Genomic DNA, 23,231 nt, shown 5'->3' on the forward strand with positions numbered 1-23,231 from the left:
CCTATCCAGCACTAAAAACATTCTACATAACTATGTTCCCATTCGGTCATTGCACTCCAGTGACCAAAAACTCCTGTCGGTCTACAGAACTAGCAAATCTGCTTGGCATTATCTGTACTCATACAAGGTTGCTAAGGCTTGGAACTCCTTATCTGTATCCAGCAGGCCTATACCCTCCCTCCCATCTTTCAAAGCCACTCTGAAAGACTTCCTAGTTAAAATCTGGCTCTGTTCTTGCTGAAAACCTGGATAAACTATATCTCTAAATGTGAACAAGTAGCTTTTCATTCCTTATACCTCCTTACTCTCTCTTCTTCACTTACTTCCTTACTGATATCTAATTCTCCTCCCTGACTTTCTTTCTAAATATACCATAATCCTGTTTTTCCCTCACATCATATTGCAATTCCTATTTGTATTAGACTAACCTTCCTTTAATTTCTCTACAAACTGTCTAAAATTTCTCTAAATATTAAATGATTGTCATATACCTTGTATTGATTCTTAACCGGTGTTTTTATATTATGTCTAATTTGTTATAATTATTTAAACTACATATGTTTTTATTTTATTTTTGAAGATTGTAAAATTATTGTTCCTAAAATGTTTTGCAATAATTTGGAGCTTTTCTCCCCTGGCCTCCCCTGAAAATGAGCTTCTACCTAGTTGGATATTCCCAGTATAATCAAATATCAATAAATAAACAAACAAACAAATAAAGAAAGAAATAAATGTTATCTACCCCACATGTCTGAATAGTACCCCACCCTCTTCCCCTTCCAAGAGTGACTCCTACTTTAGTCTGGTAACTCCTAATAAGTGTACAAGCATAGACAGCCATAGATGCTTGTTGTGCCACCATACTATGAATCAGTGTGATGATGGCATTGTCCCTACTCTGTGGCATAGATGCTTGTTTTGCCACCATACTATGCATCAGTGTGATGATGGCATTGTCCCTACTCTGTGGCATAGATGCTTGTTTTGCCACCATACTATGAATCAGTGTGATGATGGCATTGTCCCTACTCTGTGGCATAGATGCTTGTTTTGCCACCATACTATGCATCAGTGTGATGATGGCATTATCCCTACTCTGTGCCATAGATGCTTGGTGTGCCACCATACAATGCATTAGTGTGATGATGGCATTATCCCTACTCTGTGCAATAGATGCTTGTTTTGCCACCATACTATGCATCAGTGTGATGATGGCATTATCCCTACTCTGTGCCATAGATGCTTATTTTGCCACCATACTATGCATCAGTGTGATGATGGCATTATCCCTAATATGTGACATTTCCACGTAGTGCTGGAAATTCTCTCTGTAGCAGTGTCCTGAGCCCTAACAATGTCATAGTACATTTGCTGCTGACAGCCAATGTTTTACATGTTTTCTGAGGTAGCTGTGACAAAGTCCTGCAGCTGGTAGCCCTTTGTAATGGTGGCACTTTGAACAATGTTACCTCTGAATTTTTAACTTCATCCTAAAAGTGATCATCTGTGTTTGGAGATACTGGAGTAGACATGCAGGGTTTTTCCTCCCTGTACAAGACTGAATGAAATGTCAGTATTTGCTTGACTTTATGATGTACTGTTACTCATGCAGAGTTACTAACATGTTGAGGCATGTGAGACTGGGTCTACTTCACATCGTCGGACTCACTAATCATCAAATGCCTCTTCATCAAACTCTATTTCTCGGTCATCATCTGTTGAATGATCATTTAAGCAAACTTTTCCCATGGTAAGTAACCAGTGGGCCATTATCAGGAATTTGCCCTTTTCCCCACTGTAATGCGATCTTGGAGTTGGTGTGGGGAGCATAGCCCCCCCCCCACCAGGGTGGGTTTTAAAAATGTTGTTTCTGTTGCGGTAGGTAGGTTGGCCCACTGGTTACTTACTGTGGGGAAAAGTTTTGCTGAAACGATTGTTCAAAGGATGAAGATTTGAGAAATAGGGTTCAACGAAGAGGTGTTTGATGATTAATGAGTTTGACGATGTGATATAGATCCATGTGAGATCCTGTCTTTAAACTTGAGGACTGCATGCCACTTTCCACAGACGACCTCATAAATATAACTATATCCTCACCATCATCATCTTTAACAGCCATTCTGCTGCTATCGTCCAACTTTATTGGTATAGTGGAACTGTTTGTTTTCACTGCTGACCCTGTAAAAATGGATTTGAAAACATTACCAATAAAGAAGTAGCATTCACTACTGTATGCTGAGTTAGGAGGCACAGGGCGCACTAACCATGTACTCTCCTTTTATTGTCCTTCTATGTAGATGTGGAAGATTCATCTATTCATAGTAATTGTCATGTGATTAGTGTAATCATTCCATGTCAGCATTCAATTCTCTACATAAATATATGTTACTGTTTGTAAACCAACCTTCCTGAGCAGATGTTTGCTTCTTCTGGAGACGTTGGTAATAGCCAATGTCCATACCACATCTGATTATTCCAGTCCCATCATTTTCTGTGTTACAGTCCTCTCCATGAATGGAGAGTAGGTATTCCTTATCTGGTGTTAAAGAAATAAGTCTTGGAGCCCCCCGTACTGCTATGGGTAATTGCATTCTGTCCCACCTTGGCTCTAGCACTTCCTACCACTTGCCCTCTTCTTGCACTGTGTTAATGTGTGATTCCCTCCACTGACTATATCCATAACCACTTGATTCTGGGCCTTTGCTCTTTCAGCTTCTTTTGGCCCCCATTTTCCAAAACCATGTTTGCCATGCAGTTCCCCTCATGGTTAAGGTTATCATTTCTCTGTCTCGATCGTTGATTCATCATCATCATTACACCTAAAACAATATGCCACAGTCATACACAAAATACATTTGATGTAATTATAAGTCAAACAACACTACAGTGAAGCATGCCTGCCACCCCCCCCAAAAAAGTTAGGTGACAAAAAACCCAATTTATATACACATGGAAAGTCTCAGTCCAGCCAAGTAAGATTGTGATGAACTAATGTTTGCACCATCATGAATACATTCTCAGTAGTAAGGCAAGCAGTTTGACAGATCACTCCTTCCTCTACCACTTTACTGTATTCATAATGTCATTACTATTCAGCAGTGACACTCAACAGATCTTCTAGTAAAGGTATACATACGTTGGCCAACAAAACATCCTTGACACTTCAGTGCTTTACAATGAAATCACTGCAATTCTACCATATGTGCAAAATCACTAAATGACACCAAAATAAACATCTCAGTGATCATTAAACATTTCCACTGCTGCTGTAACGAATTTCCATTTACAAATGACAGTTTTACAGTATGGATTTAAAGTTATTCTAAAATGCCATTCATATCAGTAAAACAAGCAATTCTTTAATTAAACTCAGTAATCTGACTTCATTTTGAATCATTTCATATTCTTTTGCAATATTTCTATTATTTTTGCTTACTTTAAAAAGATTGCAGTTTCCTAAGCTATTCACCACCTAACTGAAGTAATCATAAGTTAATATGGCAGTGTTAAACTTATTCAGTTAAGTTCAGGGTTATATATGCATTTATATGCAAATTAGGCCCTTTTATGCTTATCACAAATGTGTAAAGCAGTTTATCCAGATAACAAGACCTCAGCTAGTTGTGAACACTGCCTTGGGTTCATGTGAGTGTACTGGAGATAGTGGTGGAGTTTGCATCAGTCCAAAGCAAGCCTCAGAAAGCTGCAGAAGTAGGTTCATAGGTAAGTACTAGGCTAACTGCCCTTACACGCCATTTTAAGCCTCAAAGGTGATAATCAAACCCTGTACCTTGTGTTTGTAAGGCAAACATCTTACCATAATGCAGTAACCACAATTATTCTCAAATCTGACAATCTTTAGAAAAGGCAAAATGGAGTCATATGCAAGTGAGTTTGCACAATCATGAAGCATAATCCCTGCCCATCCAACATAATTTGGCAGTCACTACATAGAAATAAATGAACAAAGAACCAGCAAAAAAAAAAATGCTGCTGATGCCATACTGCATGAGGAACATATAAACACATTTTCCTGACATTGAGGTGTAATACTTTTAAAAAGCTAGCAACAGCAAGGCACAGAAGCAGTAGCAGGTACAGGTAAGATAAAAACCGATGAATTCATAAATGACTTCTAGCCACCATATGAAAGAAATTTAAATATACTCCTTTAAAAAAACATGCAAATGACAAAGCATTTTTGGTAAAACCAAATGTGCCAATAATAACAGTATCAGGTCTAATACCTCTGCTTGTCAAATGGGTTTGGTTAGGGTGATGTCAGATACCAAACTGAGTGGTTCTAAACCTGTGAGCCACAACCTTACTCATATGTTCTTCGTTTTGTTACTGACACTTCTAACAATGGCAGCACCTGTGAAAGCATAAGGCCAAGCTCCAACCTGGTCTGACAAAGAGACCAAGATAATTGTCTACCTTCTTAGGGATTTGCACCTATATAACATTCAGGTGTAAAAGGGTTAGACTGAAAGAAAGTAGACATCTGGTAGGAGTTGGGTGAGCTTGTGTCATCCCTGACAGGGATCACCTACTCTGGCCTTGAGTTCCGACACAGGTATAAGGACCTACAGAAGTGTAGGCTTGATAAGCTGGTTGATTGGGTTGATCATTTGATGGCAAGATGGCCAGAGTTCCATAGTAAACATTTTTTAATCATATCAAACCTAGGTTTAAAAAATAAACTATAAAAATGTTGCATAACTGAAGGCATTTGCCAGAAGAAATATGTGCAACTGTAAGTAGTAATAATGCAAAATAAAGTATAAACATATATTTACATAGAAGTGCATCTGTATAGAAATAGTGAATGTTTATGAATACAAATGCATATTTATGAGTAAAGAAATATATGTAGGTATGTATGTGCACATACATATAGTATGTGTGTATGTGTGTATGTTTGCAATATATGAATGTACATCTGCATGAGTACACTTACAATTATTTTTTTCATGCATGGAAATATACTTATACACAAACAAAAAAAAATTCTTACTACATAATTTCATTTACAGTAGGTACCACCTTAGTTAGTAGATGAACATCATGCAGACAAGTTTTATAAAGAAAGGATTTTGTTTACATAAGCCATAAAATATCTATTATTATAACTGCATAAGACAGTCATTTCTTCCACGATATTAAATGCAGGTACAAGATGGCTGAACTCAGTCAGATACTACAGCCTAACCACAGTGGAAGTTGGTGAGAAGGCCTGGAGTTTGCAGGTTCATGTGAATGACCACCAGCACATAGTTTAGTGAGAGATGACCAGTTGCATTACATCTCTATACATTTAACAATTCCCTTACATACTAAACTTATTAAGAAGAAAGTTATCAAAGAACACATTATTGTCATGAACTATATGCACTGCATCCATTTGTAAATATGTTTTATTTAATGAAGGCTGAATTTAAAGGAAGTAAAATATCCTTTCAGTAGTTACATTTTTATGTGTGAGTACAGCTTCTGCCTCTGCCTGAAGAAAAGTGTATTATTTAAAACTGCAGGTTAGGTATGCAAACCATAATAGTTAAAAGTAGAACCTACACTGAAGGTGTATGGTAAAATTCAAGGCCTCTCCCTTCCCCAAACAAACAAGCTATGCACACACAAAACGTGTAACAATTTGAAGTAAAATACACTCCTACTATTTCAACTTACATTAAAGGAAATATTAGCACAGTATTGCAATCTGTTTTATATTTTAGATATGAATATACGTTTAAAGAAATAAGCACATATGCTAACCAGTTGCAACAGTAACTGCTATGCCTTGTGCAGTATTACCAGTGATCATGTCAGAAATATTAAGGCAAAAAGTGACAGACAGGTAACACTGATGCTGTTATGTCTTTTCTTTGTAATTACAGAGGAATTCTAGTATAATACCAGTCAACAATATATGAGATTTACCTGATTGACTGAGGGTGCTGGCAAGAATGAATAAAAACCTTACTGTGATGATATGAAGTATTGACAGCTATGCCAGGAGAAGTAGGGCAGTGGATGTGTAACATATGCCAGCACAGCTAGCTAGAATTTTGTAAAGAATTATATGTCATTTGCATATCAAACTGATGAGTACAGATGCTTGTGTTAAAAAATGTATTTGTAAAGCTGCTTGTGTTAAGACTATACCAACAGTGTATCCTGCTGGACACACACAAAAAAAATACATTTGTATGTCAGACTGTGTTATAACTATTGAGATTAATATTGTAACACAAGATACTGGAAGAGAAGATGTTAAGCTCAGCTCCAGCTAACTTTGAAAAATTGTATGAAATTAAATTACTTAATTTGGGCCATAAAGATTATATCTTACAGTTCTGATTTCAGCCAGAGATGAAATATCTGTGCCAGAGTATGGTTTATTAGCTCCTGTAGGAAGAGTAGGAGTGTTTTATTGTTTTATGACTTCCAGAAGCTGCAACAGCTCTATGTGTGTGTACTATTGACACATATATGCAAGATTCTGGGTCATTTGCTAGGAAAAGGGATAGTATGGGAACTAGAAGTCAAATGACCAGATATATGTGATGTCATTCTGTAATCCAGGGCAAAAATGATGTTTTAATACTAGATGAGACTGAAGTATAAGGGCAGTCTGTTTTTGGAACCCGACAAAGAAGGACCCCTCACCTACTTCATCTTGCCTTACTCTGCTAAGTGACCAGGGAATAGTAATTCTTTAGATCAGGCTGGAAAGTATAGTGAGATTAGTTAAGTACTGTATTTCTGTATCTGTGTGAATTTATTCATCTGTGTTACTTTTCTATTTCTTGTGATTGAAACAGGTATTTATTGTAAATAGATATTCCACATTTTTTTGTTATTTTATTATTTATTATTAAATATATTTACACTTTTCATTGTGGCTGGTCCTTTAGAGAATATTTTAACCTTTGAGAGTACTTATATCTAATTGGTGACTCTGTGGCCACTCCTGAAAGCCTTACTGCATTGATCAAACACTATCATTTGTATTAATATTAATTTCACTCAGTATAATTGGGTACCCTTATAAGAGCCTTAGAGTAGCTGGCTTTGGAGTGCCTGGTGGCAGTGTAACTACCTTATAGTCTAGGCAGAAGGGGGCATAGCTAGTAAATCTGTGCCTGACTTTCCCAGGTGTGTGTGTGTGTGTGTGTGTGTGTGTGTGTGTGTGTGTGTGTGTGTGTGTGTGAAAATCAAATTTCAAAGATTGTGTGTCAGCTGCTTGGATCATGGACACAAAGCACTGGTTTCACAGAGAGAGTGCTGGAGTACTTGGCATGGACACTCAGATGAGGACTCAACTCTACAGCTGTGCCAGTGGGTAGTCTTATTGGGGACCTGGAGAGAGAGTGTTCCCTGTGTGCTCTTAAGGGAAATTGTGCTTGATGCATAGAACTGCATCTGGATATACTCTGTGTATCTATCTTTGTTCCACGTTTCCAAGTGAATGTCCCTCTCCAGTAGCAGTGGTGAGGATTCAGGCTTCTTGATTACTGTCCCAGATGGGGGACATCACACTTACCATTTAAACAAAATAAATGTAAACTAATAAATGCTGCTTTCTATCTTTAACTAATTTCCTTACAATATATAACTGCAGGATTGTTTATACAGCAAGATAATAACAGGGCTAAAGTGCTTTCAGTACAGTCTTCTTTTGGCTTTTCCCAATTAGGGGTTGCAACAGTGGATCACCTGTCCGCTCATGATTGGCAGTGCAGTTTTACAATGTTGAGTTGCCAGTCTGGCGTCCAACCTTCCACAGAAGGCACACACATGCACGCACTCACATCTAGGGCCAATTTAGTGTCCAATCCACCTACAGCATGTCTTTGGGATGTGGGAGGAAACTGGAGCACCCGGAGGAAACCCACGCGACCACAGGGAGGACATGCAGACTCCACACAAAAGGTACCCCAGCCAAGGATCGAACCAGAGAACCTCTTGCTGTGACACAGCAATGCTAGACACTGCACCACTGTGGCTGCATTGCAACCAAATCCATATCAAGCAGAAATTTCAAATATATTACCATTTCTTACATTAAAACATATACCTCATTGTTATCCGTAGACTGCAAATGTAAATGCCACCAAGACTTGACAGCAATACAGTCATTGCTCCCGTGTAAGCATTTTGTTTTATTTCAATAAAGAGCTAATAAAAATAAATTAACTGATAAGAAAGATTTGAAAAAATTGTAACATTATTTGTGAAATTATTGTGTGTATTTCTTCTTTGTCTCTCACCTTCCCACTCTTTCTCTTCTTTTTTCTTATTTTAAACATGCATTCCTTTGCCCTTCTTTATTTTCTTTCTCTCCCTTTTCTGATAAATTTTCTATATGTCCCGTATCCTTAGGAGTGGCCCAGCCTTGTGCCTCCCAGGTTAGGGCACACTCACACTCTCTTAATTGAGGTAATTCCAGGGTCAGAGAAGTGGTACCAGTCCTGCAGGCACCCTGCAATGTGGCAGCCTGACAAGTCTCACTGAATATGGGCGTCAGAACTTGGTTGAGAATGTGGTGAAGCAGGACATGGACAGATTTCTTCAGCCAATTTAAGATTCTCTTCAGTGAGTAGAAGGCTCACTGCTTTGGTTGTTGTCAACCACTGTGCCAGCATCATCATCAGGCAATGGAAACGTTTGAGGCTTTTTGGACTGGGGACGGTTGTTGAGCTTGATCACTCTTCACCCCCTTCCTTTTCTTATCCTCTCTTCTACTCCATCTTACCTATGTCCTGCCCACATTACCCTCTTATATAAAAAAAATTTGAATAAATACCAAAATAATAGTACCTGTCTTCTCCCACCTTCTTCAACACAACCATCCTGATGTTTCTTTCTGTGTTCCCTTCTTTGTTATGCCTTTCCTTTCTCAATTTTTCCTATCTCCCCCTTTTCTTCCTTTAGAAAACCAAACAGGGTATCAAAATAAGGATACCGCTATATAAAATATATTAAACTCATTTATTTTTTTTTGAATTAGCAATAAAAGCTGCACTGGCCATGACTTGCCTCAACCTTTTCAAACGTGCATGTGCATAGCTGCATTTGTCCTCAGTTGCAAGTATATATGAAGTCATGTGAAGCCTAAGGCATTCATATAGTCCTTCGCATAAAATTAACAACTAACTTCAGCTACTTTATGCTTTTGCTGTAAGTGAGTGGTATTCTTAAAACTTCTTCACATTTACTTAGTGCAAGTCACCTGCACTTACTGTATTGTAGGCATGGTGGCGCTCTTCGCTGATCACTGCTATGCATGTGCGAAACCTAGGACCATGAATAGCACCCAAACTGTTCTGAGACAGGACACAGCACAAGAATTGTGAGCAGTATCTATATGCTTCAATTAGTAACAAAAAAGATGAAGGCTTAAACTTTCAACAAATCCATAGGCAGTACAGCAGGCTGCTTTAATGAAAAAGAAACATTGCAGCTGGTAGGCAAATGAAACAAATAAGAGAAAACTGTGTCTCCTTTTTGTTGATTATCTGCTTCTGTGACCCATCATCACTTTAAAAATAAATCTTAAGAGATTCATACACAATTTTTCCCCTTTTAATTTCATCACCACTGTGCTGCCCTTTTAGAAGCAGATCTCTTTATCAAGTGCATCTTTCATGTTTTTGACTCTGGTATTTCTTACAAAGTACTTTGAAGCTGTAGTATGAGTACTACTGACAGTGCACATTAGGTCTCCAGCATCAAGTGTTATGACAGATGTCAGGTAACCATTAGACTGATCAGAGTAATACATTCAGATTTTTTTCAATATAAACTCCATTAAGAAAGCAAACAAGTGCTTTATTTAATTATGGATGAGTGAAAAGACCACATTAACTTATTTTTCTGAGGGTGTCTAGCTGTGGTTGGTTTCCGTTAGCAGTGCCTGTATGATTTTGTTCAAGCTGAAGAAAGTAGTGCATTCTAAATATGTCAGACACTGTGTTAAGTCAAAACATTTGCTGTCAGTTGTTGTGACTGAGCATAAGATCTGTTGTAAACAAGGTCTTGTTATCTCTTGTTTAATATCGGTGCAGAATCAATAATACTTCTGGAAGGTACATGCTTTGTTATAATTCAAATTAAGACCCTGATGTATTTACCACTGATTTTATTTTATTAAGTTGTGAATTTTGTCAAACGTTAGCTTTGTTTGCAGAATTCCTAGTTGTTTGAATGGACTTTATTATACAAGGCATTTCAAAAATTTTGATTTTTTTTAATACTTTAAAAGTATAATATCCAGAAACAAATATGATCTGAGGTGAAAACGAACACTGTATTTTGTTTTATAAATGAAACAAATGTTCTGAAAATCCTGAGTGCACACTATGTTTTGTTAAGAAGCACAGATAAATCTTTGAAACAGGCAGGATACACAGACTGAACTGAAGAGTTAAGAAAGGGCCTTCGAGATTTGGACATTTGATCAATGATACGTAGTAACAAACTAAATAATGAGTATAGTTAGTGGGAAAATAGTAGCGATTAAAAATAAAGCTGTATGAGAAAGCAGAAGCAGTACTTAAATGCATGCCAGGAAGAAGATTACAAAACGTTGTAGTGTTACGCAGTAATGGAGACTGGCTGTTTATAAGGAAATGTACAAAAGGATAGCAGTTCACAGGACAGGTAGCAATAATGGCTTGGGCTCTTCATTAGAAACTATATGAAGAACAATCGAAGGAAGGTTTTATGTTAATACTGAAGTTTGGTGCATTATATTAACTTACTTCAAGGGGACTCAGCCAAAACCAGGGCTGAATGGCTGAATGGTTCATGGACAACATCCCAAAACATTGTTTTATTCAGAGTAGTTGGGTTAGAGGATGAATGGAACAACTTTATTAAGGAACTGTGTGGGTCAAAAATAATATTCAATAGAGCACAGGACAGACCGGCAATTAACAGCCGCCGTGTGGAATAGTAAGGGCCAAGTTTGAGCTAACTCATATCTGCAGTTTGTCAAACTAACAGGAAAATAAACTATTGTGCTGGGTTAAACAGCACTGCTACAGTGTGTGTGTGTGTGTGTGTGTGTGTGTGTGTGTGTGTGTGTGTGTGGGGGGGGGGGGTTGTTTCCTAATTCAAATTATCAAAACACCTTCAACAAAAATAAAATGTACAGTAATTATTCCTTAAATATTTTACAGCTTTCTGCTTGGACATGCAGCTTTAATTCAGAAAATGACAGAACAACAGAAAAACCCACATGATATGTTTTTGCAGTGGTAAGTAAGTTCTCTGTATGTTAAGTATGTATTTTGCATATAGCAATGAAAAGTATTCATTGCCCTGTTGAGCAGTATGTGATTAAAACTTTATTACATAATTTTAGCAGACGTAGGAAATAAAAACATATTTAATTCAAATCATATAATCTGCAAAGTACTGCAATCATGTAATGTAAAAGGAAAAAAGAAATCAAGAAAAATCATATTGTTGTTCATAGGTTCATAGATATATAGTAGGCTAATGGCCAGTGGGGGCCTTTATAAGCCTAGTTATGCAGCCCAAATGTATCCCACAAGTTATTGTGCTTTAGAGGTTATTTTAAAGTGTGTATGTTGGTTAGGGCATAATTTAATGGCTACCTTTGTCCATTAAAGACATATGGCAGGATTCACGAAGGCTTGCATGGAGTGTAAGAGATGTGTAACACTCCATGCAAGCCTCGCGATCCAGGAACAGCCCTAAACTCCGTGTAAGAGACCAGCTAAAACGTCTCTTACACGGACTGGGCATGGACATGCTAAATACCTCACTTGCAACCGAAAGGTATGCTAATGAGGTATATTAGCGATCCACGAAGCAGAAACCAGCCCGTGTAAGAGACGTTTTAGCTGCAGAAATGTACTCAGTTGACAACTGAGTACGTTTCTGCAAAATTTACAACGGAGCCATGTCAGCTCCAAATAAAGGGTGCATATGTGTCAGGCAGCATGCCAATGGCCAAATATGCAGCCATTGGTAAGGTAACCCGATGCAAAAATAATAAAACCCAGCGCAGCCCCGTGCAAACAGGCTGCGCTGTATAAAACATAAAAATGAAGGTTATAAACCCACAAATGTGGATATTATGCAATACATGGAATGACAATGCAGGGACCAGCAGACCAAAAACAACATGGCCACCGTGTAGTGGTTGCTAAGGGGGGAAGCTGAGTGTAAGACATGTAACTAAGCATTAGTAGGCAATCTCATGTAAATGAGAGTTAGGATACTGAATCTCACAGTCACATAGCAAATGAGCACAGTCTGAGTAGTGTAAGAGATACATAAGGGGGAGGAATAGAGTAGGAGATAGGTGACATCACAGGGGGGAATGGTAGAAAGAAATGCAGTTCATTGGAGGTCAGTGTAACATGACAGATGACAGACACAGATCAGGGAAAGAGGAGTGCCCCAAGATAAGTCTGGGAAAGTCAAGAAATGGAAGGTGTACACAGTTACTTACACTAAAGTTTCTTGCTGGGCGTGCATGCCATGAAGCGCGGGTAGAGCAGTGTGCGCACATGTAAGGCAGACTGAGCATGTGGGAGCGTGTTGGTAGATATTTAACACTGTTTGCGTTGGTGTGCGTGCATGTAGGGCAGACTGAGCATGTAGGAGCCTGTTGGCAGACTTGTAACACTGTTTGTGTGGGTGTGCGCGTGTTTTAACCCGAATAAGATGATTGTAAACCATGTAAGCATGTGTGCGTGCATGTAAGCCACTGTGAGCGTGTGTCTGCTGGTATGCACGCTGCTCCCCCCTGAGGAAACAGAAAGGAAAAAGGAAGCAACAGAATTAGTAGGAAGCTAGCAGGGAATACTGCTGGAGCTAGCAGGTGAAAACAATTATGAGCAGGCAATTACACAGGCAGAATAGTAGCCCAGCCCAGCACTTAAAACTCTGCAAACAGCAGTGCAGGATGTTTCTCTCAAGAGACACTGCAAGACAGGATTAAGCTAATAGAAGTGAAAACTGAAAAAGCTTCACTCAGAGCAGAAATTTTAGGGGCTGCCATAGATGTCATAATGAGACATAGGCGACTTGCTGAGGGTGGTGACAATGCAGATGGTGCCAGACAACCCACAGTGAGGAGACGGAGAAGAGTGTACAGGCCCAGGGTCACCTACCATGGGTTACATGAGCTGGAGATAGTAGAGCGCTATAGAGTGGATAGAGAGCTCCTGCAACAAATAGTTGAGCTGTGCAGGCCACGCCTCACACACAGAACCAACAGAGGGGAACCCATCCCAGTGGAAACCAAGGTATGTGTTGGCCTAAGAATACTAGCAACAGGTACCTTCCAGAGACCAACTGGTGATATGATGGGGATATCACAGGCATCAGCCTCCAGGGTACTGCACCAGTTCCTGGATGCCATGTCAGCACATGTCGGTGATCATGTATATTTCCCCAATGCCCGTGAGGTATTGGCCAGCAATATGGGTCTCTTCCAGCAAATAGCGGAATACCCTGAGGTAGTGGGTGCAATAGACTGCACGCACATACGCATCAAAGCACCAGCCGGTGAGCGGGGTAGGGCCTACATTAACTGCAAGGGCTTCCCCTCCATCAACTGCCAGGTCGTGTGTGATGCCCAGGGCATAATAATGAATGTGTGTGCTGGCTGCCCTGGGAGTTACCATGATTCCCACATCTGGCATTTGACGCAGCTGTACCGGACATTTGCCAATGGGGACATCCTACACGGACACCTACTGGGGGATGCAGGTTATGCACTGGAGCCGTGGCTGATGACACCCATCAGAAACGCACACACACCTGAACAGGAACGCCATAATGAGGCACATGCACAAACACGTAATGTAATAGAGCATGTGTTTGGGCTGTTGAAGTCACGGTTCCGGTGTCTGGACACATCTGGTGGAGCCATGCAGTACACACCAACTACATGTACCCAAATTGTCATGGTATGTGCTATGCTACATAATATGATCTTGCGAAAACAACTGCAGCAGGACCAGCATAGGGCTGGGCCAAACAGCCCCCCACCATTGCCAAGGCCATCACAGGCAGACCGTGACTTGGAGGAGGAACAACCTGCGCCTGCCTCAGTAGGCAGAACGAGGCATGCCCAGTATGCCCTGGCCTTGGCAAAGAGGCAATGCATAGCACATACACTGGCTCAGTAGGAACCCTGGGAATGATACCCCTTCTGACTCACTCAAATAATAACATGGATGCCTAAAATGACATGACCTGCTCACAAACATGTACAGGGAGTGTAATATGCACATCCGACAGAGGCAGCCCTACAGCACCACCTGAGGCATGAATGCCATGTGTTAAGTAATGTAACACCATGTACTATATGCACACCTGAGGACCCTGACTAACATCCACCCTCACCAAGCATGAAGCCACAAAATGATGATGGGATGATCAAATGCAATAACTGGCTAAAGTAGTGCAGTTAGTCAAAGAGGAGCCAATGTGTTTCAGGCTGGGAAGACATGCGGAGCATGACATGATGCACCACCTGCTAGGGGTGGCATGCACCTATCAGTCCATGCCCCATGGATACTGGCAAAGGCTGTCAGTACCCACAGCATGCCCTGAATAGGTAAGTCTCAAAACACAAACCCACCTTCATAGGTACCACAAGGGATAGGAACCTAGATGTAATGCTACCCAATGCCAGAAGTCTAAACAGCAAGATGTGTGCAGTGTAAATGCACACAGTATGGAGAATGCAGATATCAGTCCTGTAATAGAAAACTGGGTCAAGGCTCAAATCAGCACCCTAACACTACCAGGTCACACCTCATACTGTGCTGTACAGCTGCAAAACATGGAACAAGCTACAAAAGGAGGGTGACTAGCAATAAATGTCAAGGATAACCACACCCCCAGGTTGGTACCACAACAAGAAGCAGCATGGATTAGCCATGGTCAAATACCAATGGCTAAAACCGCCTCCCAATATATAGCCTGCTGCAGACTACTGTCCTAATACCAGGAACTGCACCTGGCCTATGTTGGAATACATGAATATATCAAGCCCCCCAAACCACATTATATTGCTTGACTGAAAATACCCAGACATACACCGGGAGCATTATCCTAGCACCAACACAGTTGGAGAAAAGTTGCCAGAATCCATAAACCAAAATGCCCAGGAACAACATACCACTCCCACAAGAGGGGCAAGCATACTGGATGTGATAATCAGCAACATGTGTACTGGATGGCAAGATGAGAAGTGTATCCTTCACTGGTAAGACCAGACCATAGAGTAATCACACTGGATATACACATCCCGACCCCAGTCCCTGGCCAGAATACCACAGTGAAAAACATGTGTAAAGCATAGGTTGCACCCCTCCAAACCGATGTGGAATCCACAAAAGGCCCTGTGCAAGTACAGAATATGGGACGCACCGCAGAACATGTTATACAGGCATTCCATGAACACAGCCAGGAATGCTTGGAGTATGCAATCACAAATAACAACAAGACACAATGCCATACACGCAGGCATCTGGCATGCTGGACTCCAGCCATTACCAAACCATGCACACGTGGACACATGCACACATGCACACGTGGACACAGGCACACATGCACACATGCACACATGCACACATGCACACGTGGACAGAGGCACACATGCACACATGCACACGTGGACACAGGCACACCTGCACATGCACACATGCACACCCCGCAGTATACACACAGAGCACTACTGAGTTACACTAGTATTACTAGCACTATCAGGACTATTGTAGATATTGTTAAACACACTCACCAGCATGGATGGCCTGCCTTGATGTAACACCGGAGGGACCTGCAGAAATGAGGAGATTAATGTCAGTGGGCACAACTGTGCCATTGATACTGCATATGATACAGTGCAGTAGTACACCAGTTGCCTTTCACACGTCAGCTGCTGATATTGCCAATATCACACATGCACAATTACATACTATGTTGACAGCTACATACCACGGACACACCTTACACATGCATAAACTAACAGTGTACAGAACAGTCAAGTGTACACATGGCATATTACCTGCACGCTCCATGTTGTGCTGCTGTGTGGATTCAGCCTCCATCATGATGCAGGTTTATTGCTGTTGCTGTTCCGGGGCTGGAGCCACAACACTTAGGAGTAGCCCCTCCAGTCTGGTGAGGGGGGGATGTGTGGCCACCCCACCTCCTGTGGCAACCTGTTGCCTGTGGATATCTGACGCATGCTGACGGACATTTCTGATTAAATCACTGCAGTGATGTTGTACCTGCTCATATGTCCTATTATGCGTGCCAATGTCATTTACCCTACGGACAAGGTCTTGCCACAGTGCAGCCCTCTCCTGCTGATTCTGGCTGGTGTGGGAAAACAGTATGTCACAATCCCGCACCAGGCTCTGTCTCCTCATCTTCCGCTGCAGAGTAGGTGGGATTACGCTGACGCGCCATCTCCCTGGAAGAGAACACAAACAGGATATCAGCAGACTATGTCAGCAATATATGGCACACATACTATACATGATACTCAAGTGTAGTGATATACTACTACTCCCATATGCTGCATGTGTGTGTCTCGTGGTGGATACACAAGTACATGGCCAGATATCAGTGCTCAGCCAACACCTGTGCAACAATAGCTGCCACATTCCATACAACATAGTAGCATGCCCCATCGGTCAGCACAGTGCGACAGGTCCAATGCACAACCTCACTCTGGGGGTTCATACCAAGGTACTGTATGTGGAACGCCATCCACTAGTGTGATCTGGACACAAGTTACTCGGCCTGGATATACATATCCCACCACCACCACCAGCACAGTAGACTACTTTGATATGTATGTGATTAGACAGTTATTCACTTGTTAGGACTGAGATGGTATCCATGCAGCCCACTGGGCCAGTGGAAGCCACAACCCACACTGCTGACCCCTTTGCGAATGCTTACCACGGACATCCCACAGATTGCATGGAACTTGCACACACATTTCTAACCCAGACCCTATGCACAAAGGTTAGGCATCCTGTCCGGTGGACCCCAGCCAGAGGCAGATTGTATAACAATAGCAGGAGGCTACTGCAGGACAGAGCAGATTCACATTAAGGGAAGGCATCTGTGGTCAGCAGTGGTAATACGCTACGGTCTCTCATAACAATGGCCACGGCCTACTCTGGGAGGGAAATGGCCATAAACACTGTAGATAACCACAAGGCCTTCTTCAGTTATGTTACACATATGGACCAAATGCCTCAGATATGCTCTGAGTTAATACACACCTACTTAACATTCACCGAACACACAGATATTGGCAACATTTTTACAGACAGGTTCGGTGCACGTATCCCCCCTCCTTCTCCCCCACAAGTAGAAATACTTATCACAGCTGAATGTAACCTCCCTATCATCTCACATGTCCAGGTGAGGGCCACCCTCAGCAAAGCAGAAGGCACAGCATCACTGTAACCTGATGGTATCCCTGGATGTGCACTCCAAGAGGACATACAACCGCATATAAGACTGATATTTAACTTTGGCCGTACTACAGGATATGTACCTGAACACTGGCATACAGCAACAGTGGTCCCACACCACTAAGGAGGCACCTCTACTGACCCTGGGAACTACCGCATCATAAGCATAACCGGCCTGGTCTGCTAAGCTATGGAATTATTCAGTATGGGACGCATATACAGCGATATTGGGTACCTGCAGACACTTGTTCCCGGCCAGTTTGCCTTTGTGATGGGCTGATCCTGCCTTTTGTACCTGGCTGACCTTTCAAAACAGTCACTACAGCCATTGATGAGGGCAACGCACAGACAACTGCTGCCAGGATCATGGCCTAACACTGACTGACATGTAATGTATAGTCATCCCCTTTTGGTGGAACTACGTGCACACAACATATCACATGGACATGCCTATAGATACAGACCTATGACACATTTGGAGGGTTCACAGTATGCAGACTATTAACCTGCTACTTTACATTACCTGTGTTTGTCGCAGCTGGTTGCGTTACCACTACTTTTGCTTCCTGCTGCTGCTGGCACGGCTTGCTACTGTCACTGCTGACAGCTTAGACTCAGTGTTTAGCGTGTGTTTTTTTTTTTTCTCTCACTCTCTGTCTCTGTCTGTCTCTCTCCCTCTGTCTGCTTCCAGACAGTGCAGTGAACATATTGCATGTGTGGAGTGTTAGTACAGGATGCTTTTGTAGGTATCTGCATAGGTCCATGTGATGGCCTCTGCACCAATTGTAAGCCAGCATTTGCTAATTGCATGCAGCCAGTTGTGTACTGATTGCAGTTATCACTGTGATTTCAGGACAGTGCTATAAAAGGGTATGTGAGATAGGCGTTGCCCTTTCAGATTGTAAGAGCGGGGACCATGCTGGTATGCTGTGGACACTGTTCTGTGAGTGTAAAGGTTAGTATCTCTCTCATGATTCAGGCTGTGTTGTAGATTCACATTTCTCCATTCCTCTCTCCTGTTCCCTGTAGTAAGTGTGTATGCACAATGACACCTACAACTACACATATACATACATTTATATATGTACATTAACTGACATTATTACCTACTAGCTACCAACTAGCATGGCTGTTTCAGTTCACACACTACTATTATGGAAATCCACTAGTTTTGACAGTAATTCTAAATGACTTGCTTTGTGTACTACACATCCTATATTTCCTTTACATTCATTCCTACTATTACATGATATATTTATTTTAGCACAATGTTCTTGTATAAGAATCATGGCTTAGTGGTAGGTCATGCAGACTACTGTTTCCAAGGTCCTGGGTTCGGGACTGACAGTGGGATTTTATTTTGCTTTTGAACTGACTACAGGACCTGTCAATCAGAGTGACTAAGGCACTTTTAAGAAGTTGTAACCGGGTTAGTGCTGGTTTGCGCGGAGCTCCCGCATGCGCACTGGCGTTCAGCTCCGTGCACTCTCGCTTACAACCGCTTAACAGTGCTTACTCTGGAGCACACCCATGCTATTTTCTTTGAAAGAAATGGTGAAAAAGGGGTCACAAAGAGGGTATGAGAGTAGGGAAACAAGCTTGGGATTTGCAGGAGGGATGTAGGTAAGGCCCATAGCTGCCCATTTCTTCATCAGCAACAGCTGTGCATATGTATCTAATTTGGTGTGACATTTGAAACCTTCCACCCCTGAGAGAGGTGTCAGGACAACAATAATACTTGTTGTACAGCCAATTGTAATTGATAGTTTCCATGTCCAGCAGACATGTGTGCGGAATGGGCAGCTATGTATGGGGCATAATTTTTGTGGGTACAGAGTGCCCTTTTTTTTTTCAGGTGAGAGTGGTATGTCAGGTGAAGGAAGTCAGTATAGCTGGGGAGGTAGGTTGGGTAGGTCAACAGACAAGACAAACAAGACGCATACAGGGGCAGTTTATGACACATGTGGGGGGTTACACAATTGACGGGGACAGAGGTTTGGATATCCAGAGCCCATGAGCCCACAGATGGCAACAGTGGAACTGATATCCCCACCCATGGGCAGTTGCCACTGTTCCTTCACTGCCCAGGACGGGGCTGTGCTGGGGGCTGTGTAGGCCGGGCAACAGGCATGCCCATAAGTTGTGCCACCTGTGCCTCAAGCTGGCGTAGGGGCCCAAGAACAGAGTCCTGGATCTCCCTACGCACCACAGTCCAGACGCTATGGAGGGTGAGTAGTGGTTCTCCTCTGGCCACACTTGCAGAGGGGGTCGAGCCCCATCCCCTGCAGCACTTCCACCCGCAGGTGGCACAGGGCCACCGGAGGAGGGTCCAGACTGGGCACTAGTGCCAGGTGCACTTGCCAGCTGAGGTGGGAGAGGTGGGACCGCTGGAACCCGCCTTCCCTGTCGTCCTATGTTTTGCATTATGTCATGACAGTTTGGGTTAGTAACATATAATACCATTCACAATTAGTTGTAACAGCATGCATTAGTATTCCCATTAACCAAACACCCAGATATTCACACCATTGAACAGCGAGCATAGCACATGCATAATTTGAACAGCAATACACAGTCCAACAACATGCAGGGTTGATTGATGGCAACAGTCCATCAGGTTTGGATGTATGAACAGGGCAGATGCATCAACGGACATGCAAATATTTATGACCCAACAGGACAAATGTCCAGGGGTGTTAATTGTGATTGCACATACCATTTTCACGTGGAATGGGTTATATGTGGTTATAGGGTGGGGTGAAGAAAATAATATTAACACCTTCGAATACCAATACATATGCTGTACATTTCTAATAGCTGCACATATATACACACTACTGTTCTAACTCCAGTTTCCTATATGATAACTACTTCAATTTGGTGATAGGACTGTTACTGCTACATCAATATACATTTTATTGTTCTTCATACACATTCATATCTGGCTTTGTTCAGCTACATCATCCTGCTACATTTGCTTTATATAGCTATAGACAACTGTGGATGTTTGGTATGTCAGACTATCATACTATCTGCATATTGCAGACTGAGAGCAACATATCCAGATTTTGGGATACACATTCCAGCTGCAGCAACACTTTGAAGAGATTTCGCTGTTTGGTTTTGCTTCTTACATGCATTTCATTCTGTACTGACTGCAGTATACTTTATTCAGGGGTTATTACTACTTTATTGGTGGATTCATATCACTTTCTCACACTCTCTCACTTGTTTTCATTTTACTATTCAGGATGGTACTTACTTCTAGGCTTTATTGACATATTTTACCTGTAGTTATTACAATCCTTTCCAGCAGTCTCACTTCTGTCATGTTTCAGTATTTCAACAGGGGTATATTTCACACATGTGATTTGCTCATCTTCTGCAGCTGTACTTTTCAGCCTGCTGCAGGTTGTGTACTATTATATTACAGGTGGGGCATCTTTATTTCAGACATTATTTCAGACATTTTCATTTTTCTGTTTGGATTACAGACTGCAACACACTTTTGTAATCAAGCAATACTTGCATACACTCTTACACTTGTTACTTGCACATTCTATTACTTAGTGACTACACTGCACTGTTTTGCTAACTGTCATACTTTTATATTTCTTTACAGTTACTGGGAGAGGATTAATGACCTGCCTGGTGGTGCAACCGCACCAGCCTATCGGCATAGGCTCTGCGGTTCACAGAATGGACACCTGCAGCTGTAATATAAATGAAGTAATATTGGAATACACATCTCCATAATATCAGCTAGTTTAATTTCTTACATACATAATTACATGTAACTTACTCAGTAGTGGGGCATTGGGCATTTGCCGGGCCTCCTGGATCCAAAGGTTCAATTGGTCCTGCTTGCGTCTCTTCAGGTCCGCATGGTGGTGACGAACCTGCTCACCAGTCCTTGGAATCCCTGTGGCACTGGTGAGATCATGAGCCAACCGGTCCCACGCCTCAGCCCTATATGCTCCCCACAGGACCTGGCCCTGCATGAGTTGGGCCTCATGATTGTGAACTAGGAGCCAGACCATGTATCTGGACTCCTCAACGCCCCACCTCTGTGCTCGAAAGCAACTACCCTCACCTACTCCTGTCATTCTGGCTGCAAGTCAGTTCTACAATCGTTTATGCTCTGTATTCCTGCCTGTGGGGCTTATATTGGCCGTTTTTCCCGCACATATCTGTGATTGGCCATTTTGGAATTGTATCAACTTCACAAAACCTGCTTTGTCATGCTCCACTTTGTATTCATTCCTATATATTTGCTATTACTGCATTTCTAGGTGCTGCTGTCATGGCTTAGTGGTTCAGTACCTTGACTATTGTGTATAGTGTCCTGGGTTCGAACCTGGCCACTGCTTTTTATTTTTTATGACTGTCTAGACAGGCTGAGGGGTGTGTCTGTGTAAAGGCAGTTTTGATACGGCTTGCTCAACGTTGCCCGTCGGTTAGCTTGTTTGCGCGGTGCGCAGCTCTGTGCAAACGGGGTACGCTGGTTTACGCCTCATTTGGCTATCAGCACGCATATTACGCTCAGCTCAGCTAGGGGCACACAGTTTCAGCATGTTAAACCACTGCTCAGCTATGGGCACTCATTTTGCACCTGTTAAAACACTGCTCACCTACGGGCAGATGCACTCACCTTGTTAAACTGTAGCTCAGCTATAGGTACATCTGGCATTTGTTATTATTTTGTTATCTCACATTTCTTCAAAATAAATGGACTGTTTCATTACATTTTACATGAACTATGATTTTATATGTGTACATGTTTGTCAGGGACTTGTTTCCTAATTATTTTACTAAAATACCAATTGGTGTTGTGGGGGCTCGAACCATGAATGCCTGCTCTTCAGCCAACATCTCTACCGCTATGCTATTGCTTCTTGGCTTACTTTGCTTATTTAGTTCTTATATCCTTTTCCACTGACTGCTAACTGTGGCTAAGCTACGGGCACGCCCGCGCAAACGAGTGCACTCACGGGCAAACATCTTTACGATTTATAAAAAATATATAACATGTTCATTTATATATTTTATGTTCATAGTCTGCGGGGGCATGTGTTGTGTTGTGTTTATTCACATTTCCATGGCCTCTGTCATGGGTGTTTACTTTGGGCAATTTTACTCTTCTGGGGGCGTGTCCGCTTGCAGGGCACGGCCTACGGACACGCCCCCTACTGTCTTCCCAGGACCGTGTTAGCCTTCGGTGTGATTCAGCATGCCCTCATGCATATGCATGACATGCTGACGTCACACCGTTTAACTGCAGCCTCCATGTAAGCCATGTATCTCTTACACGGAGGCTTTGTGAATCCTGCCCATAATTGACATATCAGGGGTGAATTTCTGATTTTCCATCCACTGGTCCATGTTGCACTTCAGTACAGTTAGGGAAGTGCTCTGTTCACATAGATGGGAATGGGATGCCTATCCGGAGCAGAGGGATTCTCTGAGATATGTATCTGTCTCTCTAATATGTCCTGTTTAAGTTACAAACAAAGTTTAAATCTTTAGATCTAATACTTCTGGTGCTGTCCATTTTGTAGATATGCAAAAGGTCCATCAGAGCAGGTTCCAAGGATGCCTTGTATGCCAGGCATAAATTAGCCTGCAGTCTTTGGGAAACATAGTATAGAGATTGGGCTTTTAGGCAATCTGCATAGGGCATTGTGTCTATGCCCTGTATTCTTTTTGTGAGAACCAATCTGGATGTTCCAGCTGTGGCAT

At 42.0% G+C, this 23,231-nt stretch overlaps 1 protein-coding gene across 1 annotated transcript in view; it reads left to right on the plus strand.

Annotated features, from left to right (window-relative positions):
• LOC122804601 (cholesterol 24-hydroxylase-like) overlaps positions 1-23,231 on the plus strand; it is a 730,604-nt gene that overhangs the window by 105,643 nt on the left and 601,730 nt on the right. Inside the window, exon 2 of the mRNA XM_044074564.1 lies at positions 11,187-11,264. Within this exon, the coding sequence (XP_043930499.1) occupies positions 11,187-11,264 (78 nt within the window). The remainder of the gene's footprint in view (positions 1-11,186; positions 11,265-23,231) is intronic.

Source organism: Protopterus annectens, chromosome 6.part0 (genome assembly GCF_019279795.1).
Source record: "Protopterus annectens isolate FY-2018-M chromosome 6.part0, PAN1.0, whole genome shotgun sequence".
Lineage (NCBI taxonomy): Eukaryota > Metazoa > Chordata > Ceratodontiformes > Protopteridae > Protopterus > Protopterus annectens.